General features: G+C 39.8%; 1 protein-coding gene and 1 pseudogene across 3 annotated transcripts in view; one reads left to right on the top strand and one right to left on the bottom strand.

Annotated features, from left to right (window-relative positions):
* CHD6 (chromodomain helicase DNA binding protein 6) overlaps window positions 1-25,392 on the bottom strand; it is a 203,002-nt gene that overhangs the window by 103,868 nt on the left and 73,742 nt on the right. For all 3 annotated transcript variants that reach the window (XM_076011121.1, XM_076011120.1, XM_076011122.1), the window contains exons 4-5: window positions 8,624-8,771; window positions 6,666-6,815 (exon numbers count right to left, since the gene is read on the bottom strand). In XM_076011121.1, the coding sequence (XP_075867236.1) occupies window positions 6,666-6,815; window positions 8,624-8,771 (298 nt within the window). The remainder of the gene's footprint in view (window positions 1-6,665; window positions 6,816-8,623; window positions 8,772-25,392) is intronic.
* LOC142861412 (uncharacterized) lies at window positions 3,625-3,784 on the top strand (annotated as a pseudogene).

Here is a 25,392-nt window from a genome sequence, read left to right on the forward strand (position 1 = left end):
GCTCCTAAGTCTTTGGACCCCAGACTAGCAAACAAGCATTCACACATGTACACACACACTTAAAGGAACAATGTTCTCTTCCTTACTACTAGATTGCTTCAAATACTCTTATTCTTATCTGCCACGAAGAATAAAGATGGTTTCTCTTTTTTACAATTAAAAAAAGTTATTATGGGCGTATAATATTTGTATATATTTATAGGGTACAGGTGATGTTTTGATATAGGCATACAATGTTAATCAAATCAGGGTAAGTGGGGCATCTACCTCAGGCATTTATCATTTCTTTGTAGTAGAAACATTATAGTTTCATTCTTTTAGTTTCCTAAAGTATACTCTCATTGTTGATTATAGTCACTATACTGTGCTATGAAATATTGTTCATGCTATCTAATTATATTTTTACACCCATTAATCATCCCTTTCCTGCTGCCCTTCCAGGCTGCCTTTCCAGAGGCTGCCCTTCCCAGCCTCTGGTAACGACCATTCTACTCTCCATAAGCTCAATTGTTTTTAATATTTAACTCCCACAAGAGTGAAAACCTGTGAGATTTGTCTTTCCGTGCTTGGCTTATTTCACTTAACATGATGTTCTCCAGTTCTGCCCATGTTGTTGCAAATGGCAGGATATCGTTCTTTTTATGGCTATATAATATTCCACTGTGTATATGTACCACAATTTCGATAAAGATGATTTCTGATGGAAGGATTCTGATTGCTATTTAGAGTATTTTACTAAGACCAAATCTAAGGAAACTTTAATACATGGCTGAAGAAAGCACAGGACTTAAAGTATTAAAGGGATGCTGGAGGGTTTAAAATACTTTTCATCATAGGAAAAGTCTGAAATAAAATTTCAATTTATTTTTCGGCACTGGTTAAAGAAGAGAGGGTGAGCACCAGTGTGAAAGAGCAATAGTGATCATCTAATACTGAAAACGGGTTTTCATTCTATCCTAATAAAGGGAAAAGGGAGCAGCATTTCCAAAATACATGTCAAAGTAGGGAGGAAAATCAGGATCTTTTTTTTTCTAAACAGAGATTGTGCATAAGTATGATCATGTGTGTATAAACACTCAGTGTATACAGATACACACAGATATAAACTAAATCTGCTTGCCAAACATACTTCCATAACAACCATCTGTTCTCAACTGCTTGGAATTTCCTCAAATTATCCTTCAAAGAAGACCATTTTAATTCATTCACTTGTATGTCAGAGATTTATATATTTTTAAAATTTTCTTAGGGAAAATTTCAAAAACTTTTAACCCTATTCACTCCCAACCTCATCAACCATCTCATTTATTTCTATTTTGCTAACCATAAGGAGGAGGTCTAGAAAGAAGCAAATCACTTTTCAAATCAATAAGTAATTACTGAGTGCCAAGGAATACACAAAAGCAGTATCAAGCTTGATGCCCAGTATCAAGGGGATTACACACATTCAAGGAAAACAAAATGAACATATTTGTCTTAGAAATGCCCCAGGGTAAATGCTAATTGGTATGACAGTAACTACAGTCCAATGAGAGTTCAGAGAGCAAGAACAGCTTGAATTTCACAGACTAGGTGAGGTTTTAGTTGGACCCTAAAGAATGGTGACTCATAAAAGAAGACAGCAAAGAGGAAGGTGAGACGAATGAACCCGAAGGATAAAAGAACCATAACATAGGAAATTATCATGCATATCTGGAACACTAAGTAACTTGTCCCATTAGAGTAAAAGCATTATACAGAATGAGGAGTATAAATCAATGAGGGTAAACAAGTAGTGTGTGGTCACACTTTTAAAAACACAGGAGTTTTGATATAATACAGGAGTTAAGAAGCAACCTCCTCAGATTCTTGAGCAGGAGACTGAGATATACCAGCAATTTCCCTGGTATGCTGGAAAAATTAGTCTGGTATTGGGTTAAGGAAGACAGAAATTTGTAGCATGGAGCTACACAAGTGTGTACTGTAGTAAATTGAACACTGGCCTCAGCTCAGGGGAGTGCAGCAAAAACCAAGACAAAACAAATACAGGAAAGAACTTAAAGAAAAACAGAACAGGTAGCTGAACCCAATGGAGAAATGGGTACAAACACAAGAAACCATCCACCGAGGCCCAGTGGAGCCTGATGATAAAGGGCCCCAATGAGACCCCCTGCACTGAGCCACACAAGCTGGTACAAAGATACAGCAATCTTAGAAAAGGGGGTCTGTCTGCAGGTTTAAATGCCTGCTTAGAGTGAGAAACAGACAAAGGCCAGTGGGGAAAAGATACTAGTAAAAGGAAATGGAGAAAATAACAGCCTAGGAAAAAAGAAAAATACCAATTTCTTGTATTTCTCAGTTTAAAAAATCATACCTGTTTACCTAATGGATGTTAAATATTTATTTATTCACTGAATAAATATGACAAATACAACTAAGTACAAGTCTTTTTTTATTTCAGCATATTATGGGGGTACAAATGTTAAGGTTACATATATAGCCCATGCCCCCACTCCCACCTCGAGTCAGAGCTTCAAGCATGACCATCCCTCAAACGTTGCACATCTCACTCATTATGTTTGTATATACCCATCCCCTCCTCCCCCCTCCCACCTGTAAGTACAAGTCTTTATGTTAGCTACTACTCAATGGAAACAAAGTTCTATCTATGCTAAGTGGCAATTATGATAAATTAAAAAGTGAGACTAGGCGCCGTGGCTCACACCTGTAATCCTAGCACTCTGGGAGTCCAAGGCGGGAGGACTGCTTGAGCTCAGGAGTTCGAGACCAGCCTGAGCAAGAGTGAGACCCTGTCTCTGTAAGAAAATAGAAAAATTAGCCAGGTGTGGTAGCATGTGCTTGTAGTCCCAGCAACTCTGGAAGCTGAGGCAGAAGAATCACTTAAGTCCAGTGAGCTATGATGATGCCACTGCACTGTACTACACTACAGCTAGGGGGACAGAGTGAGACTTTATCTCAAAAAAAAAAAAAAAAAAAAAAAAAAAAAAAAAAAAGTGATGCCTATTTTGAAAAACTTTACACTCTGATTAAGGAAAAAATTATGAGTGATAATCAAAACAGTATGGTAGAGGTAATGAAAATCAGAATAGTCACAGCATATGAGTGAGTGGTGTGAGGGTTCCAGCTAACTAAACTTTGAGAATAATATATTAATAATAATAGTAAATAACATTATAAAACAGAAGGTGGAAAGTATGGTTTCATCAGAATGGCTTCTGGGAGATGGTATAAATTTTACTTTGTGGAAATTCTTTCATGCCTGAATGATACATAGGAAAAAAGATATAAACCCTACCCTAAAGTAGCTCATGTTTTAGAAGAAGGAAGCATCGGCATGCAAAATCCTGTCGAAAAAAAAAAGAAGAAGGAAGCAAAAAAGTTGGCAGGTGTTCAAAAGACAATGACAAGAGTTACACATATCAAAGTGCTATAGGAGCAGAAAGGAGGGGCACTTATCCCCAGGCTCAGGGGGAGCAGGGAACTTCCTTAAGGAGGAGACAACTGTGCTCAGCCTGCCAGGCACAGGAATAGGCTGACCAAGAAGAGGGTACTGTATGCAAAGACCACAGAGTCACAGGAGAGGACCAAGCACTAAAGCCTTGTTCAAATTAAAGTCCTTTCGTCATCCCTTCTTGGCCTTTTGTCTAAGATCATGTGTAGTATATGTTCTTATTGGTTTAATAGTTAACATACATTAAATGGATTTTTAGAGCAGGGAGAAGAAGGAATAGGAGCTTGCTCTGTCCACTCCATGCTTCAACCTTTCAAGAATGGGGCACCACCCCCTCAGGAGGATAAATGATTTAATAGTAAATAAATAAGTAATTTTGCTCCAAAAGGCAAAATCATACAAGCCACCCAAATTGTAAGAGGCAAAAACCGAGACAATCTTGTAAAAGCCTGCACACTGTAAATGCACTGCAGAACCATGAACATTTGTCTCTGTTCCAGGCACCAACATCAGTTTGCCAAAGAATAAGAAAGCAAAGAGTCACAGTTAGGATAGAAACTTATTTCCAGCCCCTGAATCTGATACCCAGGTCAGGGGCTTGGGACTGTGTTCTGGATTGCAAAGTGTGGCTGTGATAATATGCTAGTCTTGAGCTACAATGAATTGTGTGTAATGATGTTTTTAGCAACTCACCACTCCGTAACCAATGCTGAGGTTGCTATCTGGGGCTGGGACAAGGGCCAGCAGTCACAGAAGTAGGTTGAGCATGCTGACAAGACACTGCGCAGATCTGGAGAGGTGGCGGTGGGGCCATTTTGGTGCTGACTCCATCCCTTTTTCTGCCCTGAGCTAAAGCTAGCAGGCAGGCAGACTCCTACCCAAAGGGCCCTGGGAGAGGGACTAAGAAAAAGCCTCAAATCCTCAGTGATTTTCTGTGCCACTTGATGCCTGGAATCCATGGCTTTAAGGCTTTGCATTAGTCTGGGAAATCTTTGTTCAAACTTCACCAGGAAGCCCAGAATGTAAAACAGTGGCAAGTAGAACTGTTTTGGTTCTGCAGCAACTGGGGCTCTATGGAGCACTGGTTTGAAAACTGCTTGATCAGCTGGCTTTTCCAGTGCCGGATTGGCTGTCTGGCCTGTTTTGCATGGTATGCCAGGCCTGTGTCGTGGAGGCCAGAGCCACATGGGTGCCTCTCCGAACACCAAAACCAAAACCATGTATCAGGCTTCTTTCTTGCCTAAATTTGGTAAAATTTTTTGAGGCATAATTAATGCAAATTCCCATTTTATTTTATGTTTCTCCATATATAAACCCTCTCTTTGCTGTATCCTTAGAAGAAAAAAAGAGCCTTGAATAAGATACATAAAATGTCCTGAATTATTTGTGTCAGATCAGCTACCATTGCCCTTCAGGTGCCAGGGGAGAAGTCATAACAACATCTGAAATACAGTTAATGGCTTAGGCTAAATGGCTACTAGGAGAAAATAAGATCCCTTATAGTGTTTTAACTATCAAACCTACCATAAAATCCCCTAGGAAGGAAAACCCATTAGAAAGTAATACAATCCTATCACCTCATAGCAGTCTTGCAAGGGCTATTTTTAACTATTTACTTAAAAAGTATTGCAATGATAATGTCAAATTATTATTCCTATAAAGTATTATATTCATTAGTTGGATAACCCTTAGCAGAGACATGAAATCAACTCTTATATCCTAGTCACTGATTAACTGCTGCTATATAACTCTGACCAGGATAATTCTGTGCCTCAGTTTCTTGATTGTTAAAATGCTGACAATAACCCCTGCTCCCTGCTACCTTCCATGCAAAGATAGAGTGAAAGGATATGTGAAATTATATGAAAATGCTTCAAGTTAGAGAGGCAAGGTGGTTGGAGAAGATAAAGTATTACCAGCTTTCATAAGACACACTAGTGCCTGGGAGGAATGACAGGTATTTGTGCTGCTACCACTCCACACAGAGTGTGAATTCTGCCAAGTCAGCGACAATGACTCTGTAACAACAGACGGCCTGTGTCCCAGAATGTGCTGCTGGCAATAATGCCCCTCCTACATGCACAGCCTGCTACTTTTCTATAAGCTCCCTGGCACAGAACTCTTCCTTTTCAATATTTAACTCTTTTCCTTTCTAGTACCTCTGCATCAAGTCCTGATGTTATTAGCTCTGTATCAATTCCTCCTTGACGATGCTGCCAATGGAAATTGCTAAAGTGCAAACCTAGCCGTCTTGCTTCTCTGCTTGAACCCATCAATGCCTCCTGCCCCAGTCTACATTATATAGGCCAAATACCTTAGGTGATATCCAAGGCCCTGCATACTCTGCTCCTACTTCTCAGCCCTCATTTCCCACCACCCCTTAAATCACACTCCAGCATCCAGCCGAGCTCATCCATTTGGCATACCATTCTGTAGTGCCACTCAGGTCCTGGGGCTTTAGTTCATGTTGGAAATGTTCCTCCTAAGTCCTTATCTTCCTATACCCCTGACTACTCCTTTCCTGTCCACTCCTCTTTCTGTGTAGCCACTGTACCTAGCACATACTTCCAGTCTTTCAATACACATTTGCTGAACCAAAGCTCCAACAGTAAATACTAGTTCATTTGATTTCACTGAACAATTATTTACTACATAAGACTTTTACATTCTAATGGGAGAGACAAATAAAACAAAATCAGAGATCAAATACATTCAAATGCAATTATAAGTTGTAGTAAGTGCTATGTAAGAAATAAAGGAGTTGAAATAAAGAATCACTGGGATAAGGGGCAGGGATAAAGGAATCAGGAAAGACCTCTCGAAGGAGACACCACTTTAGGCAAAACTTAAACAATGGTAAATGTAAAGCATCCCATGCAGAAGAAACAACACAGGCAAAGGCCTGTCAGTGGGGAAGAACTGTTAGTTGAAGGCTTAAAAGATGGCCAGTCTTTTGACTGAAGAGTAATGAGAGATAAAGAAAAGTCACTTATCTAAAAAATTATGTTAGTGAAATAGAGAGAGACCGTGATCATAGATGGTCCTAATGAGCACAGAAAGGAGTCTGCATGTTATTCTAAGGGCAAGGAAGTTAAATCAAGCAACAGTTAAAATGACCTAACTTATACTTTAGCAAATAGCTATAGAACAACTCTGCCAACTATGCAAAAATGACCATGCAGCCCAGGTCAGCACCCTCACGTAAAGGTCATACCTCTGCCTGCCAAGCCAGTGTAGAAGCTGAGAGTGCAGATGTTCTGCCAGCTCCAAGAACAGCGATTGTTTCCCCATCATCATCCACCACTTTGAAATCCAGGTCCTCGTTGTATTTTCTGCGCTTTACTTGCCGTCCTGAGCGTCGTTTCTGCAGGGCAAATGCACCCATCAGAGAAGCTCTGTGAGTTGAAGAGGCAAAAACTTACACAAGAATATCCTCATCTACACTTACTAACATGCCAAGGAGAGCTTTCTCACCTTACATAAGAAATCTTTCTTAAACACAATTCTTTTAAGGACTAAATTTACTCAAAAGGGGATCTAGCTGAGTGAGCTAGAGAGTAAAAGCCCAATCTCCAAATTGCTATGATCCACTAAAAAGAAGGTAGAGTCTGGTGAGACATGTTTTGTTCATCAATGGCAGTGATTTTTTCCTGCCTTTCTGAGATCTGCTTCTACTCCAATAAAACAGGTATGGAGGTGAACTCCATCATCTTTGAGGTCCTTTGTGGCATTAGCTAGAAGCTCACATTTTATGACAATGATAGTATTTATTTTGAATTCACAATACTTACCATGTACTTCTAACAGTGTGGTTTGAAAACTAATTAATACCAATTTTATGAGGACGTAGTTTGAGAATCTCATAATACTTTTTGAAATGCAAGGAGACATCTTAAGTATGACAAACAAGTTTATGAGTGACCTTGACTGTGATGATATAAGAACTCATTGCTAATTTAGTAGCTTGTACCTTTTAAAGAAACAACATTCAACAACAAAGCAGCGCAGTGGCTTTTCTCAAACACAGAACCATATAATTCACCTCTACCAACTCATTATATACAGGTAACTACAGACTCACTTCAGGGAACTCTTCATCAACTAGCTAATTCTCAAATATTTAAACCTTAAAAAACAGAAACAAAAGCAAAACTCAACTCTCTTTTCTTCTAAAAGATATACCCCAGACATCTCCCTGTGTTCCCATCACTTCTTCACTATGTCACCTCTAAGGCGTTTAACATTACATGAGGGATTCTACATAAAAACCTCCCCCTGAGCCCACACACACAGATCACCATCCAGCAAACACTTAATTGCCTGCCAAATCCCATCAGCTCAATGTGCTTGCTCCTCTGCCAATCTGGATACCTAACCGCCACCTGCCCCAGTTTGTAGGCAGTAAGGGGATCTATGCTCTGACACCATTGCCTATTAATACTATGACATTATGAGCTTCCAGTTTCCTATAGTGAAGATCACTGAGAAACCTATGAGGGTCCAGATGATCCTGGAAGGTACAGTAAGTCACTCTTATTCTAAATGGTCCCCTTGCAACAGCATAGCTCAGATAAATTGCTATGGATATCAGAGGAAACAGAACACTTTCAAAATTAGACTTCATGTCCAAGACAGGTTGCTTCAACTCAAAGGGAAAATCCTAACAATGTCATGGGCATACTTTGGCTTATTTTTAGGAATCTGAATTAGATGGGCAACTCCTTATTTCCATGTTTGGCCAAACCTTCCTTACTTTTTGGCATAATGAATATATCTCTGACTTTTCTAGCATCTGGGATTATAAAAATGTCCTTGTGCAGATGGGCCTAGCATTCTGAGTACTAAATGCATTACCTACATGGCAAACCAGGCCCCCTTGAGCCTTACCTAGCTTAGCTTACAACTTCATTTTCCATATCAACTCCTTTTGCAGCCTAATATCAAGCCACTTTCCAAGAAGGAAGGCAACATCACTAAAACACTGAAATATGATTAGTATAAAGATCAGAGTAGGGAAAAAGACTATAGTCTACCTGCTCACCCACCAAAACAGTAAGAGCCCAGGTCTAGGTAGTATGCTATAGACAGGCATAGAGGAGTAACAGGATCAGTGTCAGCAAGACCCCGTCCAGCAGCCGTAACCTCCACCAGGCCTCCCAGTCACAGCTGTACCTGGCTGTCTGCAGATTCAGTGGACTCCTCAGGACTCCGCAGGGATGGGTTCGGCAGGCCCTGATCCAGCTCTAAACTCTCCACTGTAGTTTCACTTTTCCTTTTTCCTTTCTTCTTTTTCTCCACTGGGGTTGGTCCTTGCTCCTTGCTACAAGGAGAAATTCAGAATTAAAACTGTTGGGCAGTTTTTAAAACTAAGATTTCTCATGTGATCAAAGTCATGAAATCACACCCTGGAATTCTAGGACCAGGGCAGGCTTTAATGGAGAATCTATAAGAATTTCTTCCCAGAAACATACAGAAAAATGGGAAGAGATATCTACATGGATTGATGCAGAATTCATTTTATTATACTGCTATCATGACTACTATGGCTACAATTAATGTATAAGAAATAATATGAATATCTCCAAAAGCCTCATTTTCAGTTTATACAAATGTCTTCTCTGAGAAGTTTAATTGCTTCACAGATATTAAGAATCATCAAATCACAATCTCCCTAAACTGTCATCATCCCCTAGTGAGTATGTGCTAGACCTGGAGTGAGCCCTAGGAACTCAAAAATGATGAGAACACTGTCTCTGCTCTTGAGGAGCTTACAATCATGAAAATCCTGCAGTCCACCTACAGCCACAGCCCGAGGGAGTACATGGATACTTCCTCAGAGAGGTAGACAAGGGCAAAGTCCATCCATCCTTCACTTTAACTGTGCTTTGCTAAAGCTATCAAACTCTGATTTTTCACCAAAATTAATCATTAACTATGACACCAAGCTCAGAACCCATGTAACTATATACACTGCCTGGATACTATGCAGTTGCCCAATAATCATTTGCTGAATAGATGAATATTTTATACTTCTTTGATCTCTCCTATTAGAATCTAAGCTCCTAGAGGGTAGTAAGTACTTGACTAAGTTTTGTTATTCCTCAGAGTGAGTAGTCTTATACCTTATACATATTAAATATTTAATAAATATTTAAGAAAGTTTTTAAAAATTATTTTAAGCAATAGATGGATGCATTAATGAATGGATAAGACTAACTATGGTTAGGGAGATTTGAGAGAATACATTTGAGCAGATATATACATAGAATTTTGACAAGACATTAGACAGTAATAATGATTACAGTTAATACTTCCATAACACTTCCTACATGCAGGCACAGTCCTGAGTCCTCTACATAGGATATCTCCTTTACTCCTCACAACAACCCTATGCGGCAGAATAGTATTCTTATTCTCATTTTATTGTGAGAAATCTGAGGCACTGTGAGGATAAGTTACATTTTCAGGGAAACATGCCTAGCAAACGGTGGAGACAGTATTTGAACCCTGGCAGAATCTGTGCTCTTAATAACCATGACACTCTCAGGGAATGGAACAGTGTTCTAGATCCATTTAGTAAAAGATAGTTGTATGGCTGGATGATGGGGCAGAAGCACCACATGATGGAGCTGAAAAGAAAAATCAAAGGTACACCAAGCCAGAGAGTTCAGACTACATTATGAGCAAAGAGGGCCATCATGGCAAGTCCACGTGAGACGAACTAAAGGCCTAAGTTGGACAGAACCAACAAGAACTAAAGGGTGAAAATGCTTCGGAAGGCCCAGTAGGAGTAGAACCAGGAAGTTGTGGCAAGTGACAGAACACAGAGGAAGAGGAAAGAACTAATATTATTGGTATTTCCCTTCAGGACAGTAAGTGGAAGGTGTAGGGAAAGACAAGGAAACCAGATAGCCTTGTTCTGAGAAGGGAAACCCAGCACATGTACCGAGCAGTGCTGACTGCTAACTAAACCTGCTTCTCTCTTGAATACCCTTCATCTCTCACAGACAGATTCCCCAACCAAGTCAGCACAAACTCCGCCCACCTTTGATGCCCCAGACCAAAGACTGGCTTGCCCAAATACCAGGAAAGTTAATGATAAAAACTATTTTGATCCAACCCAAGGAAGTGAAACTCAAGGGTTCCTGCCACTTTAGAGGATTACAGACTTTAACAAGGGACTTGTATTCTCAAGCAGAGGGAAAAAAGCAAAAGTTCTTCCACTTCTTATCAGTTCAGAAGAGGAGACTCCGGAGAGGGGAAACAAGTTGGCAGATGAGAAACATCGCCAGACAGAGTGTCTCTGCAGAAAAGACAGATTCTACCAGAAATTAGAAGAAAGAAGCAAGAAGACGAGCATACAGTGAAAGAGGGTCGGAAGGAGGGGTACCTGAGACCACAGGAGACTTTACAGGAGGAGGGTGCCAAAGAGAACTGGAAGCTGAGACTGCCGGAGCAGCCTGGAGACCAGCAGGAAGGGTAGATGGATGGGCTGTTTCCCCTCCCCTGCATCTCGGACTGCTGGTGGGCTCCCCAGCAGGTGGAGAGACCTGCAGACACCAGCCAAGTGACAGCCGCTGCCAGTGAGCAGTAAGCCAGTAGCGGACATGGCAACAGGCTCCCAAATCCCTCGGGGCACCTCCATGTGCACAGACCCGAGCGGTGCAGCAGGCGCCATAATGACTCCTTCTTCCCCTGCCAACCCTACCTGCGGCTGCCCAGAGAGACAATATAGCCACCAGCCGGAGGCACCTCCAGGGAACGGGACCTTCCCTTTTGGGGCCCTACAGGTGACTAAGGGGAACTCAGACTGTGAACTCCCTACCCGCCAGCCCTCCCAGGTGCTGCTGCCAAGGTAAACCCAGGAGAACGGGGCAGACCCTGAGGCTGAGAGACAGACCCGGCTTGGGCTCCCTGTGGGTGAATTGGGACCGCAACTCCTCTCCCTGGTGAGGATATAGTTTGAACTCTGGGGCCCAGACGTCAGACCTACAGACCAGATCCCATGGACCGAGGTCTCGCATTGCTCGGGGCACAGAAGGGATATACGTGAACAGCCTACTGAGGTGTGTGTGTGTGCCTTGAGGGACAGATCAACGTCCTAGAGGGCAACCCTCCACCCAAAGGGAGGCCATGCGCCCAGCCCAGGTGGCGTCCCTACTCAGGGAACCTGCCTGCCAGCATCACAATCCAGGGAGACTTGGTGGCATGTGGTCTAGCCTGCTGGCAGAGGCCCAGGAGTAGCTGTGGAGTTGGGGAGGGTGGAAAGAAGCGAGGCCCTCTCCAGACTTTGGGTCTCAGACAGCCCCACCCCACACATAGACTTTCTGACTGAGCAGGGGCCATTCCAGCCCCTCCCTCACAGCTTTTCCTGGAAGCAGAGAATAGAACTTTGACCCCTGCTAATGGCACTGGTGGTGCCTGAGGGCAGGCTTACCAAACCCAGCTCCACCCAGACTCTCTCCTAGGCCAGCCCTCACTGAGGGGGAGAAAAGGACACACCTGGAAGTCCCAGGGCCCCACCGACCACCTGAGGCACTAGAGTGCCTCTCTACAGGAACAAGAGCTGATAACAGGACACAAAAACAACAGCGTAGCCTGTTCCTCCAAGAAAGCGCCACCTACTGACAGGGACGGCATCCTGCACAGCCTTTTCATGGCACCTACTGACTCGTTATACAGGGAGTCGTCGAATCTCACCCACAGACACCACCTAATGGCTCAGAACTAAACAAGGCATGTGAATACCCAAATGAAAACCTAAAGGAAAGAAACAACAACTGATCAACATGGGAAGAAATCAGTGAAGGAACTCCGGAAATATGAGGAACCAAACAGAAAACTCACACCCAAAGAGGAGCACCAGACCTCTAGAAAGAGACACCAACCAAAATCAGGCAACCAAAATGACAGAAGAAGAATTTCGAATGTGAATCATAAGAAAATTCAATGACCTGCAAGAACAACTCAATAACCAACACAAAGAAACCACCACAAAAAGCCTCCAGGACCTGGAAAAAAAGTTCACTAAAGAAATCGACACGATGAAGAAAAGTTTAACCGAACTCCTGGAAATGAAGAATCAATTCAGGAAACTAAAAAAAACAGTGGAAAGTCTCAAGAACAGGGTAGATCAAACAGAAGAAGGAATCTCAGAGATTGAAGATAACACCCTCCAATTAAATAAATCAGACACAGAGATAGAGCTGAGAAACAAGAGAAAAGAGCAAAGCCTACAAGAGATGTGGGATTATGTGAAGAAACCTAATGTGAGGCTCATAAGGTTACCAGAAGGGGAAGAAGAGAACACTCAAGGGTTGGACAAGCTATTTGAAGATATAATAGAGGAAAATTTCCCAGGCCTTGCTGAAAATCTCGATATACAAGTTCAAGAAGCTCAGAGGAACCCTGGGAGATTCAATGCAAACAGGAAGACATCACAACATGCAGTCATCAGACTGACCAAAATATCAACTAAAGAGGCCCTTCTAAGAGCTGTAAGACGAAAGAAGCAAGTAACATACAAGAGAAAGCCAATTCAAATAACACTAGACTTCTCTACTAAGACTTTACAAGCAAGGAGAGACTGGGGCCCCATTCTCATTCTTCTGAAACAAAATAATGCCCAGCCTAGAATCTTATTCCCTGCAAAACTAAGCCTTGTATATGAAGGAGAAATAAAGACATTCTCAGATAAGCAAAGTCTCAGAGAATTCACCAAGACAAGACCAGCCCTACAAGAAGTACTCAAAACAGTGTTACGCATGGAACACCATAATAAAAACTGACGATTATAAAAACAATCAAAACCCAAAGATTAAAGGCCAGATATTACAATGGCTCAAGAGAGAAATCAAAGCAACAACATCCAACCAAACAGAACCCAACCAACATCCAACCAAACCATACCTATCAGTTCTCTCAATAAATGTGAATGGCTTAAACTCTCCACTCAAGAGACATAGGCTAGCTGAATGGATAAGAAAATACAGGCCAAGTATATGCTGTCTTCAGGAAACACATCTAACCTGCAAGGATACATATAGACTAAAAGTAAAAGGGTGGAGATCAGTTTTCCAAGAAAGTGGAAGCCAAAAAAAGGCTGGCGTGGCAGTTTTAATTTCAGACGATTTAGTTTTTAAACCAACAAAAGTAGTGAAAGACAAAGAGGGTCATTATATAATGGTGAAGGGCACACTTCAACAAGAAGAGATAACAATTTTAAACATATATGTACCCAACTTAGGTGAAACCAGATTCATAAAGCAAACCTTACTGGATCTAAGCAAATTGATTAATAGCAACTCTATAATCCCCGGAGATTTCAACACTCCACTGATGGCACAAGACAGATCCTCCAAACAGAAAATTAATAAAGAAGTAATGGACTTAAACAAAACCTTGGAACAACTGGGTCTGACTGACATCTACAGGACATTCTACCCAAAATCCACTGAATATATGTTCTTCTCATCAGCTCATGGGACATTCTCTAAGATTGATCATATCCTAGGACACAAAGTAAATCTCAAGAAATTAAAAAAAATAGAAATCATACCATGTATCTTCTCAGATCACAGTGGAATAAAAGTATAAATCAACCCTAACAGAAACTCACATTGCTACACAAAAACGTGGAAATTAAACAACCTCCTACTAAATGATTACTTCATAAATGAAGAAATCAAGATGGAAATAAAAAAATTCTATGAAGAAAATGACAATGGAGAGACAAGTTATCATATCCTCTGGGACACAGCTAAAGCAGTTCTGAGAGGAAAGTTTATCTCCATAAACGCCTATAACCAAAAGTCAAAAAGATCACAAACAGACAATCTAATGAAACGACTCAAAGAGCTGGAAAAAGAAGAACAGACCAACCCCAAACCAAGCAGAAGAAGTGAAATCAACAAGATCAAATCAGAACTAAACGAAATCGACAACAGGGAAACTATATGGAAGATTAATAAAACAAAAAGTTGGTTCTTTGAAAAAATAAACAAAATTGACACGCGATTGGCTAAGCTAATGAAAAGCAGAAAAGAGAAATCTCTAATAACCTCCATTAGGAACAAAAAAGGAGATATCACAACTAATCCCAAAGAGATACAAGATATAATTTATGAATACTACAAAAATCTTTATGCATACAAACTGGAAAATGTGGAGGAAATGGATAAATTTCTGGAAACACAAAGCCTCTAGGCTCAACCAGGAAGAAATAGATTTCCTGAACAGACCAATCTCAAGAGCTGAAATAGAAACAGCAATTAAAAATCTCCCTAAAAGGAAAAGTCCAGGTCCAGATGGTTTCACACCCAAATTTTACCACACTTACAAAGAAGAACTAGTACCTATCTTGCAGAAACTATTCCACATCGAGAAGAAAGGAAACCTCCCCGACACCTTTTATGAAGCGAATATTACTCTGATACCAAAACCAGGAAAGGATGCAACAAAAAAAGAAAACTACAGACCAATATCCCTAATGAATATAGATGCAAAAATTTTCAACAAAATCTTAGCTAACCGGATCCAGATGCTTATGAAAAACATAATCCATCATGACCAAGTGGGCTTCATCCCAGGGATGCAGGGATGGTTCAACATACGTAAATCTATAAATGCAATTCACCACATAAACAGAAGCAAAAACAAAGACCACATGATTCTTTCAATAGATGCAGAAAAAGCTTTTAACAAAATTCAACACCCTTTCATGATATGAACACTTAAGAAAATAGGCATAGAAGGGACATACCTAAAAATGATACAAGCCATATATGACAGACCCATAGCCAACATCATACTGAATGGGGAAAAATTGAAATCATTCCCACTTAGAACTGGAACAAGACAAGGCTGCCCACTATCTCCACTTCTGTTCAACATAGTCCTGGAAGTCTTGGCTACAGCAATCAGACAGGAAAATGGAATCAAAGGTATCTAAATAGGGGCAGAAGAGATCAAACTTTCACTGTTTGCTGATGATATGATATTGTATCTAGAAAACCCCAAAGATTCAACCAAGAAACTCCTGGAACTGATCAATGAATTTAGTAAAGTCTCAGGATACAAAATCAATACACAGAAATCAGAGGCATTCATATACGCCAACAACAATCTAATTGAGAACCAAATCAAAGACTCAATTCCCTTCACAATAGCAACAAAGAAATTAAAGTACCTAGGAATATACTTAACCAAGGAAGTAAAAGACCTCTACAGGGAGAACTATGAAACACTGAGGAAAGAAATAGTAGAAGATGTAAACAGATGGAAATCCATACCATGCTCGTGGATCGGCAGACTTAACATCATTAAAATGTCTATACTACCCAAACTGATCTACAGATTCAATGCAATACCTATTAAAATCCCATCAGCATTCTTCACAGATATAGAAAAAATAATTTTACGCTTTGTATGGAACCAAAGAAGACCCCGAATATCAAAAGCAATTCTAGGCAACAAAAACAAAATGGGAGGTATTAATATGCCAGATATCAAACTATACTACAAAGCTGTAGTAATTAAATCAATCTGGTATTGGCACAAAAATAGGAATATTGACCAGTGGAACAGATGTGAGAATCCTGATATAAAACCATCCTCATATAGCCATCTAATCTTTGACAAAGCAGACAAAAACATACGCTGGGGAAAAGAATCCCTTTTCAATAAATGGTACTGGGAAAACTGGACAGCCACTTGTAGAAGGCTAAAGCAGGATCCACACCTTTCACCTCTCACAAAAATCAACTCCCGCTGGATAACAGACTTAAACCTAAGGTATGAAACTATTAGAATTCTGGAGGAAAATGTTGGAAACAGTCTCCTAGACATCGGCCTAGGCAAAGAGTTTATGAAGAAGTCTCCAAAGGCAATCACAGCAGCAACAAAAATAAATAAGTGGGACATGATCAAACTACAAAGCTTCGGCACAGCCAAAGAAATAGTCATGAAAGTAAACAGACAACCTACAGAATGGGAGAAAATTTTTGCATCCTATGCATCCGATAAGGAACTGATAACTAGAATATACTTAGAATTCACGAAAATCAGGAAGAAAAAATCAAATAACCCTATTAAAAAGTGGGCAAAGGACTTGAACAGAAACTTTTCTAAAGAAGACAGAAGAATGGCCAACAAACATATGAAAAAATGCTCAACATCTCTAACCATCAGGGAAATGCAAATCAACCACAATGAGATATCACTTAACTCCAGTGAGAATGGCCTTTATCAAAAAGTCTCCAAACAATAAATGCTGGCGTGGAAGCGGAGAGAGAGGAATACTCCTACACTGCAAACTAGTTCAACCTCTGTGGAAAGCAATATGGAGATACCTTAAAGCGATACAAGTGAATCTACCATTTGATCCAGCAATCCCATTACTGGGCATCTACCCAAAAGATACAATGACACTCTACAAAAAAGACACCTGCACCCGAATGTTTATAGCAGCACCATTCATAATTGCAAGGCTGTGGAAACAGCCCAAGTGCCCCTTAATCCAAGAATGGATTAATAAAATGTGGTATATGTATACCATGGAGTACTATTCAGCTCTAAGAGACAATGGTGATATAGCACATCTTATATTTTCCTGGTTAGAGCTGGAACCCATACTACTTAAGTGAAGTATCCCAAGAATGGAAAAACAAGCACCACATATACTCACCAGCAAACTGGTATTAACTGAGCAGCACCTAAGTGGACACATAGGTACTACAGTAATAGGTATTGGGCAGGTGGCAGGGGGAAGCGGGGTGGGTATATACATACATAATGAGTGAGATGTGCACCACCTGGGGGATGGTCATGCTGGAGACTCAGACTTGTGGGGGGAGGGGGGAAAAAGGCATTTATTGAAACCTTAAAATCTGTACCCCCATAATATGCCGAAATAAAAATAAATAAATAAATAAACACATAAATAAATAAAACTACAAAAAAAAAAAAAAGAAGAGGAGACTTGGGTAATATAGTTTAGAAAGATACTAAATGTTCATGTGAATATTTATCTCACATTATGTGGTTTCTCATTAAGAAAGTTGTATAGCAATTTATATTCTTCAAGTTACTTACGGATTCCATGTCTCATTTAATTAGTATAACCACAATCCCATAAGGGAGCCACAGCAAATAATCCTTATATTCCAGAGGAGGAAACTGAGGTTTAAAGGCAGCAAAGGTCCCCAAGTCAGCAGCAGAGCAGAGGCTGACACTCAGGTGAGCTGGGTCAGGATACTGCTTTGTAACACCAAATACTGTTTCCTGACTCTTCTTTTTAAAACCCTAGTCTGCCTTTCGATAAAGAAAAAACTTCAAATCTCCTTTAATGTTATCTGAATCTCAAAATAATTACTAGAAGAATCAGCAACAAAAATATTCCAATGATCCAATTATAGAAAAAATTTCACTAATCCATAGATGTTGACAATCTTTATATGGAACTCCTAAGTAAAAGGTGTGTGCTAAATTTTTTGATATAAATTTAAAGAAAAGTGATATTATCACCATAATAATCATATGCTCAGAGGCCCACTGAATCGTCTATAAAATCCTAACATTTGAAATCAATTTTATCTATTTACTAAATGTAACTCCATTATATTAGAAGACTTTTGTCTATATTTATGTTGAATGCTAGAAATGTGCTTCACTGTGGTACATCATACTCAAAGTTAAACCAAGCCCAAAACATAATTAAGGAATAGAACCTCCTCAAAAGATGACACTTTAGGTCGGGCGCTGTGGCTCACTCGTGTAATCCTAGCACTCTGGGAGGCCGAAGCAGGAGGATTACTCAAGATCAGGAGTTCAAAACCAGCCTGAGCAAGAATGAGACCCCATCTCTGCTAAAAAGAAAGTAATTAATTGGCCAACTAAAAATATATACAGAAAAAATTAGCTGGGCATGGCAGCGCATGCGTGTAGTACCAGCTACTTGGGAGGCTGAGGCAGAAGGATTGCTGGAGCCCAGGAGTTTGAGGTTGCTGTGAGCTAGGCTGACGCCACAGCACTCTAGACCGGACAACAGAGTGAGACTCTGTCACACATTAAATGTTGAAAGTAAGGAGGAATCATGGTGAGGCACTTTCAAAGTCAAACCTGAGGCACTACTAGATTTTCCTAGCCAGAGGCTGGGGCTGGGGCTGGGGCTGGGGCTGGGGCTGGGGCTGGGGCTGGGGCTGGGGCTGGGGCTGGGGCTGGGGCCGAGACGGGCTGGGAAGAATACTTTCTCAAATCTATGCCAGTAAAATACAAAAATGCCTACTGAACCTACTCCTTTATTTAGGGGCAAATAAGAAGATATTCTACCGGTGAAATCTTCAAAGTGATTTTTCTGGAAGTTTGGTAAAAGAATCGATTTGACTTCCAAAAATTCTTCTTGGAGCTCTTCTGATAAAGATACATACCAGGAAGAAAACATTCCCTGTAAGCTTACAAATGGGATTTTCAAACAGGATATCAAGAAAATATAACCTGAATCTATCCTCCAGGAAGACTAGATAAAATGTATCTTTCCCTTCTTTGGAATAAGTTTTTAAAATATTATGCTTGAGAGTTTTATCAAATGAAGATATTTTAATCTCCAAATTGCTATACCTATAGATGGATTTGGCCCATGAATGCTTGTTTGCTCCTTGAAGTTGCAGGTTCTTTGAAAATAGTGGCTAAATAATATCTACTAACAAAACTACACAAGCAAGTAACCTTTGACGCAGCAATTCTACTTACAGGAATTTAATCTAAAAATACACCTCCAACAATATATAAACATATAGGCATGAGGTTATTCATTGCAACATTATTTGGCAGTTGCAAAATAATGAAAACTACCTAATTATTTAAATATAAGTCATTGAGTAAATTAGGATACATACAATAGAGTATTACATAGCTATAAAAACAATTAATAAAGAATTCTACAAAGTGATATGGAAATGATTTCTAAGATATGTTAAGTAAAAAAAAGCAAAGTATAATTTCCTACCTCTTGTGTAAGAATAAAGGGAAAATAAGAAAACATGTACATATCTACTTACCATTATAAAAAGAGACACAGGAAAGATAAACCAAAAAACAACGATTATCTGGAAAGGGTGGAAGAAGCAACAGGGTAGAAGGGAACCCAGGACTTCTATAATATGTATGAACATAGGCATGTATGTGTACACATATATATATGTATGTATGTATATCCACATATACACATATCAGTATGTGCATGCGTGTGTGTATTTCCCCCCTTAGACAACTAAAAGGGCCTAAGAACAAAGATGCTCCATTAGCAATGTGTACACCCAACACTAGATCTTGATGTCTAATACTAAAGCTCCTCAGAGAAATGGCTGATTCCAAGGCTAAAGCAGGGAAGATAGAAGATGAGCCTGAAACATCTTGCTATGTCAGAAAATAAGAGACTGCCTGAAAAAAATGAAGAGGACATGCTGAAACAACACAGGCGTCAGCCTAAAGAGCTCTCACCCAAAACTAAGATTATCTGAGCACTGAAGTATTAATAATTGAGGACAGTAAAGAATTACAAGTCACTGAGAACAACAAGAATCCATACTAATGACAAACAGATAATGAGGGAGAAGGGAGAGCTCTTGTTTACTACAGAACCCAAATGTTAAATGTAGAGGAAGTTATAGAGACAGAAAATCATTTTGTAACCACCATAGAAAAGATGGGTACAGTCCAGAATCATCAAGGGATGCTAAATCTAGGGAGAAGAATTTGAAGAGGAGCAGGATGTATGCAGCATGACCTTAAAGTGCCCCCCTATAGATTTCTTATTAGTTATAAGGGAACAAAAAGAAAAACTAGACAATGATTATTTAAGAATATGGCCTTTTAGGAAAGACACACTGGAGTATTTAGGGACCAAAAGGCCTGATGTATGCAACTTAGTTTCAAACGGTTCAGGAAAAACATATATATAATAGGTCTTCACTGAAATAAGTTATATTATACATGTATGCATATATATATATATAAACTTAAAAAAAGAACTTATGTTGACATTTTTGACATTCACTGCTGAAGTGAATACTGTATGTGTTGAGCATCTTTTTTTCTGATAATGAATACTGAGCCCTAGAATACAAGAGTGGGCAAAAGATCAGGCTGGCCTATAGGATCCTATTCTTGTTATCACAGTGACTGGTCCAGGAATGGACACATGACCCAGCCAGGGCAACATGGGAGTCTTTCCTTAAAAAAAAAAAAATTGGCACGAGTGGGTACAAAATGAATCTGTTTCCCCCTAGGTCATGAAGTCGTTAAGCTGTGAGCCCATAACTGCAGGAAGCCAGATTCCAGCCTCAAGAAGAAAGTATTTGTAAAGGATGGAGCTAACACCCAGAGAGGTACAGGGAGGGGTTAGAGACAAAGAGCCTTAGTCTTAGCTAAACCTCAACTAAACCTCCTGGTTCTGATTCCTTAAGCCAGTGAACACCCTTATTATGTATTTTTTCTAACTTAAGCTAATTTAAGTTGGGTTTATGTCACTTGTAACCAAGAGAGTTCTGAATAATACAAAGGCCTAATACTCTCAGCATTTAGGGGCACTTGAGATTGGACTAAAGCAATCTCATTTCCATAATTCTCTTTTCTAGCTTTCAGAGTTAGAATAAACTAACTTGTAAGAAAGGAGAAAAAAAGGAAGATTTTAGAGACTCAAAGGACCTATTTTTAATTTTAAAAAATGTTTAAAAATAAAACTTCATTTTACAATAAAACATATATCCACTGTAAAGAACGTACCTACTATGCATTTATGACACACAAGAAACTCCCAATAAGTAGAATATACTACATAGGCAGGACAATTATCAGTTATAACTACCAACAGTTATTATTAGGCCTCACCCCAAAGCTCTTTTATCCTGTCTTCTACATGGCTTCATCAGCCAGGAAGATTTTGTGCATCTTTACTTTGCATTAGAAACATGAGTATTTGTTGGCTTTCTGAATAAGAAATTACATTATAATATCAAAGCACTAGGTAGACAGGCATTCTCCAACTTTTCCTTCAACCCTAACTTTAGTTTCCAACCTCCAGGTTTCTTTGCTAAAATTGATAGTTAGAAACTGAATCTGAGCATGAGGAGAAAGATTTAGGTGTCACAACATGATACTACCATGAGTTTTTTATTATTCTGCCCCTATGGATTCCAAGTATTAAAAGATCTGACCTGTCAAACTGCATTTATTTAAAATGACTCACCTTCCCATTTTAAAATTAAAACTTTATAAAATATCCATCAAAGCCTTACAGGAAAGAATGAGACACTACCACAGCCACTGGAAATAGCTCATGATCTCAACTACTGCCTCCAAAGACAAGCAAAGTCTGAGACGTCCAGCCCAGGAACCACTACTCCATTCTAGGAATATCCCTTCAGAGACATTTCCATCACTGGCCTTCCTATAGACTTTGATCCTCTTCCTAGGAGTGTAATACTAAAAACATAGATACTACCCTGAAAAAGCTCATTTCATACACAAGACTCATATTAGTTCAGTCTATGTAGATAAATGAGTTGGTAGAGATTTTAAAGATACTGGTTAAATGAAAAAAACACACAAAAAACTGTTTTGGTGCAGATGTTGTCCACTGCAGACAAAATGTGAACCAAAACTACCCTGGTCTGTCAGTCTCTTTAACTGTATCAACCAAGCACCTTTAACTGTATTTAACCAAGCACTATCAAAAGAGAGATTATTTATTTTAAAAAGGAAAAAAAGAGAGAAATTATGACCGGCTTGTGATATTGCAGTAGTAAAAAATGAAACAAAAGGATTACGTCCTTGTCAGTGACAAAGCAGAGTTTTATCAAGTAATCTTATTAAAATACAAGCAAAATGAAAATAAAAATTCATAAAGGGTTTAAAGTGTAAAAGGGTTTCAAACGAAAAGTACAAGTTGTCTGTAGTGCACCAAATCTCACTTCTCAGAAAGAATCGTGTTTGATACATCACTAACTACAAATTTGTTCATGCTTCTAGTTCATTATTTATTAACATTAAGCAATGACTACTGACATCTTGATATGAAAACTGATGAATTTAGATCATATATTCCTCCCCTATTCCTGCCCCTACTCAATATTTTTGTTGAATTCTTTTATTTAGGCAACAATGTGTTAAATTTTCATTAATTCTTTGTTCTTTGATTGCTCTTTTTTCATAACCAATTCTTGTTTTGCAGACAATATATCACCTTGAATCTGAGGATGCTATCTTAAAATCTGTACAAGTTCTTTCCCCTGAATTGTTTCTTCTGAGGACAATTATTCTGTTCATTCTTCTTTTTCTGGAGGCCTGGTCTAGGACTCTGTACACTTTTCAAATGGCTGTCCCTCTCCCCATGTTTAGGGTATGGGTAGGGAAAGGTAGAGAAGTTAGTACCCCTATGCTCCCTTCTTGTGAATGTCATTCCCCCTTTGGAGCCCTAGCCCCTTCTCCAAGGAAAACTGCTCAGTATCTTTAGAGTTACTGCCTGGTTTCAGCCTGGAGTCGACAAACCACGCAGCCACTCTGTAGACAGTCCCTTAATCAGCCACCTCCGTTTCTGGCCTGCCTCCAATCACTCCTCCAGAGCTGCCAACTCCACTATGAGAAGGAAGTACTTCTACCACTGCTACAAACACAGCTCCTGCATGTGCTCAGAGCTGGGACTTCCTCCATAGTATTTATCCACCAGTATGAGACCAATGGCCTTCCCTGTCCAGAAATTCAGTAATACCTTTCATCTCTGAAAAATGTATTCCCCTCTGTTCTTCCTGTCATTTCAACAGGATTGGAGAAAAAGGGAAAATAAAAGTTTGCTGGGTCTACCATCCTAAAACTGGAAGTGCCCCTACCAAAAGAATATGTGTTTAAATGGTTTGGGGTCTTTTTGCTTTAAGTCTTTTCTCATCTATTAATTCTTTAATATGTGGCTCAATACTCATCTCTTCCAAGTGACTTCCCAGACCAGAACTGAAACACTCTTTTATCCTGTAAATCTTTCTAGCTTTTCTGTATGCAATTATACCAGGTTCTTCATTTGTTTGTATTTTTGCCTATTTCTTGAACACTTGCAAGGCAGTTTCTCTAATTTGGCAAGCTCCTAAATGACAGGACTCATAGATTATACTTCTGTGACACCTTCCTTCCTTCACTATTTCATTCCCAATAAAAATACTCAAACAAAGCAAGACACACAGGAGGCACTACAAATACACTGGATACATAAATGAGCAGACATTTATCAAGCATTATTATTTAGCAATAACAATAATAGACTGTTTCCTTACAGATTTGGTAAAGGTCCACTATGTACTAGACCCTAACTTAAGCCCTGGGGATTACAGAGTAAGCTCTCCCAGTACTCTTAAAAAAACAGAAACGGAGATTCAGTCCAAAGCTTCAGAGGTGAGTCTCTGCCATTATCACTTAGATTTCTTCCTCATATAACAGAAAGTCCAAGCATAGGATCTCTACTCAGATCTCACACACATCTTTATATTTGTCTTCTTTATTCTAATAAATGGTCAGAATGTAAAAACAAGTCTCCCAATAGAAAGAACCCTGTCAATGGAATCTCTTGAGCCTAAAACCAGCCTCAATGAAGATACTTACATCAAGATGGGTGACTGACCTTCGGATAGTGAGAAACAGCTACCGTGTTTCCCCGAAAATAAGACAGGGTCTTATATTTATTTTTCCTCAAGAAGACACCCTAGGGCTTATTTTCAGGGGATGTGTTATTTTCCCCTCAAAGCTTCAGCTTGTAGCACACACAGAATGTCTGGGACCTGACAGGAGGAGCCGACCTTGTTGGTGAGGCAGGCTGCCCGCGCCGCACCGCACCTTTCAGGTCACCTCTGGGATAGTAGCTGTCACGATGGGGCAGATGAGAAGGGCTGCTCTGCTTTACCACTCCATGACGAAATGCATGGGTCATGCAGATATGCTGCAAAGCCACCCTGCAAAGCCACGCTCATCACTAGGTCTTATTTTCGGGGTAGGGCTTATATTGCGCAAAGGTTTAGAACTCCTGGTAGGGCTTATTTTATAGGTAGGTCTTATTTTGGGGGAAACATGGTATGAGTGCTTCTGAAGAGAGCTAGCTGAATGTTACTACTCTTCCTCAATCACACTTATCAGCTGACTCAGCAACAATCACACAGCTCAGACGGGGCGCAGTGGCTCAGGCATGTAATCCTAGCACTCTGGGAGGCCAAGGCGGGTAGATCGCTCAAGGTCAAGAGTTCGAAACCAGCCTGAGCAAGAGCGAGACCCTGTCTCTACTAAATATAGAAATTAATTAATTGGCCAACTAAAAATATATAGAAAAAATTAGCCGGGCATGGCGGCGCATGCCTGTAGTCCCAGCTACTCAGGAGACTGAGGCAGGAGGATCACTTGAGGCCAGGAGTTTGAGGTTGCTGAGCTAGGCTGATGCCACGGCACTCACTCTAGCCCAGGCAACGAGAGTGAGACTCTGTCTCAAAAAAAAAAAAAAAAAAAAACACATCTAAAATGGTTATATAATCAGAAGGCCTGGGGTTTGACACTTTCCAGAAGCAACTACCAAAGAAGAAAACAAAAAAAGGTAAACTCTTTCTTCCAGAAGGTTACTCTTCCTGCATCACAGTTATCAGCTGACTCAGTAATAATCACACAGCTCAAATGGTTATATAATCAGAAGGCCTGGGGTTTAACACTTTTCAGAAGCAACCACCAAAGAAGAAAATGAGAAAAGGTAAACTCTTTCTTCCAGGAGGTTACTAAGCTTATTAGATTTGGGAGAAAAATCTGCTCTGGGTTGACAAGCCAAACAAATGGGGCTGAAAGGCTGAAACTTGAGCTGATCACACCATCCATTTATTTTCTTCTTTTTGGTTTTTCATTCCTAGTAGATGTTAAATAGAAAA

Source organism: Microcebus murinus, chromosome 16, assembly GCF_040939455.1.
Source record: "Microcebus murinus isolate Inina chromosome 16, M.murinus_Inina_mat1.0, whole genome shotgun sequence".
NCBI classification, from domain to species: domain Eukaryota; kingdom Metazoa; phylum Chordata; class Mammalia; order Primates; family Cheirogaleidae; genus Microcebus; species Microcebus murinus.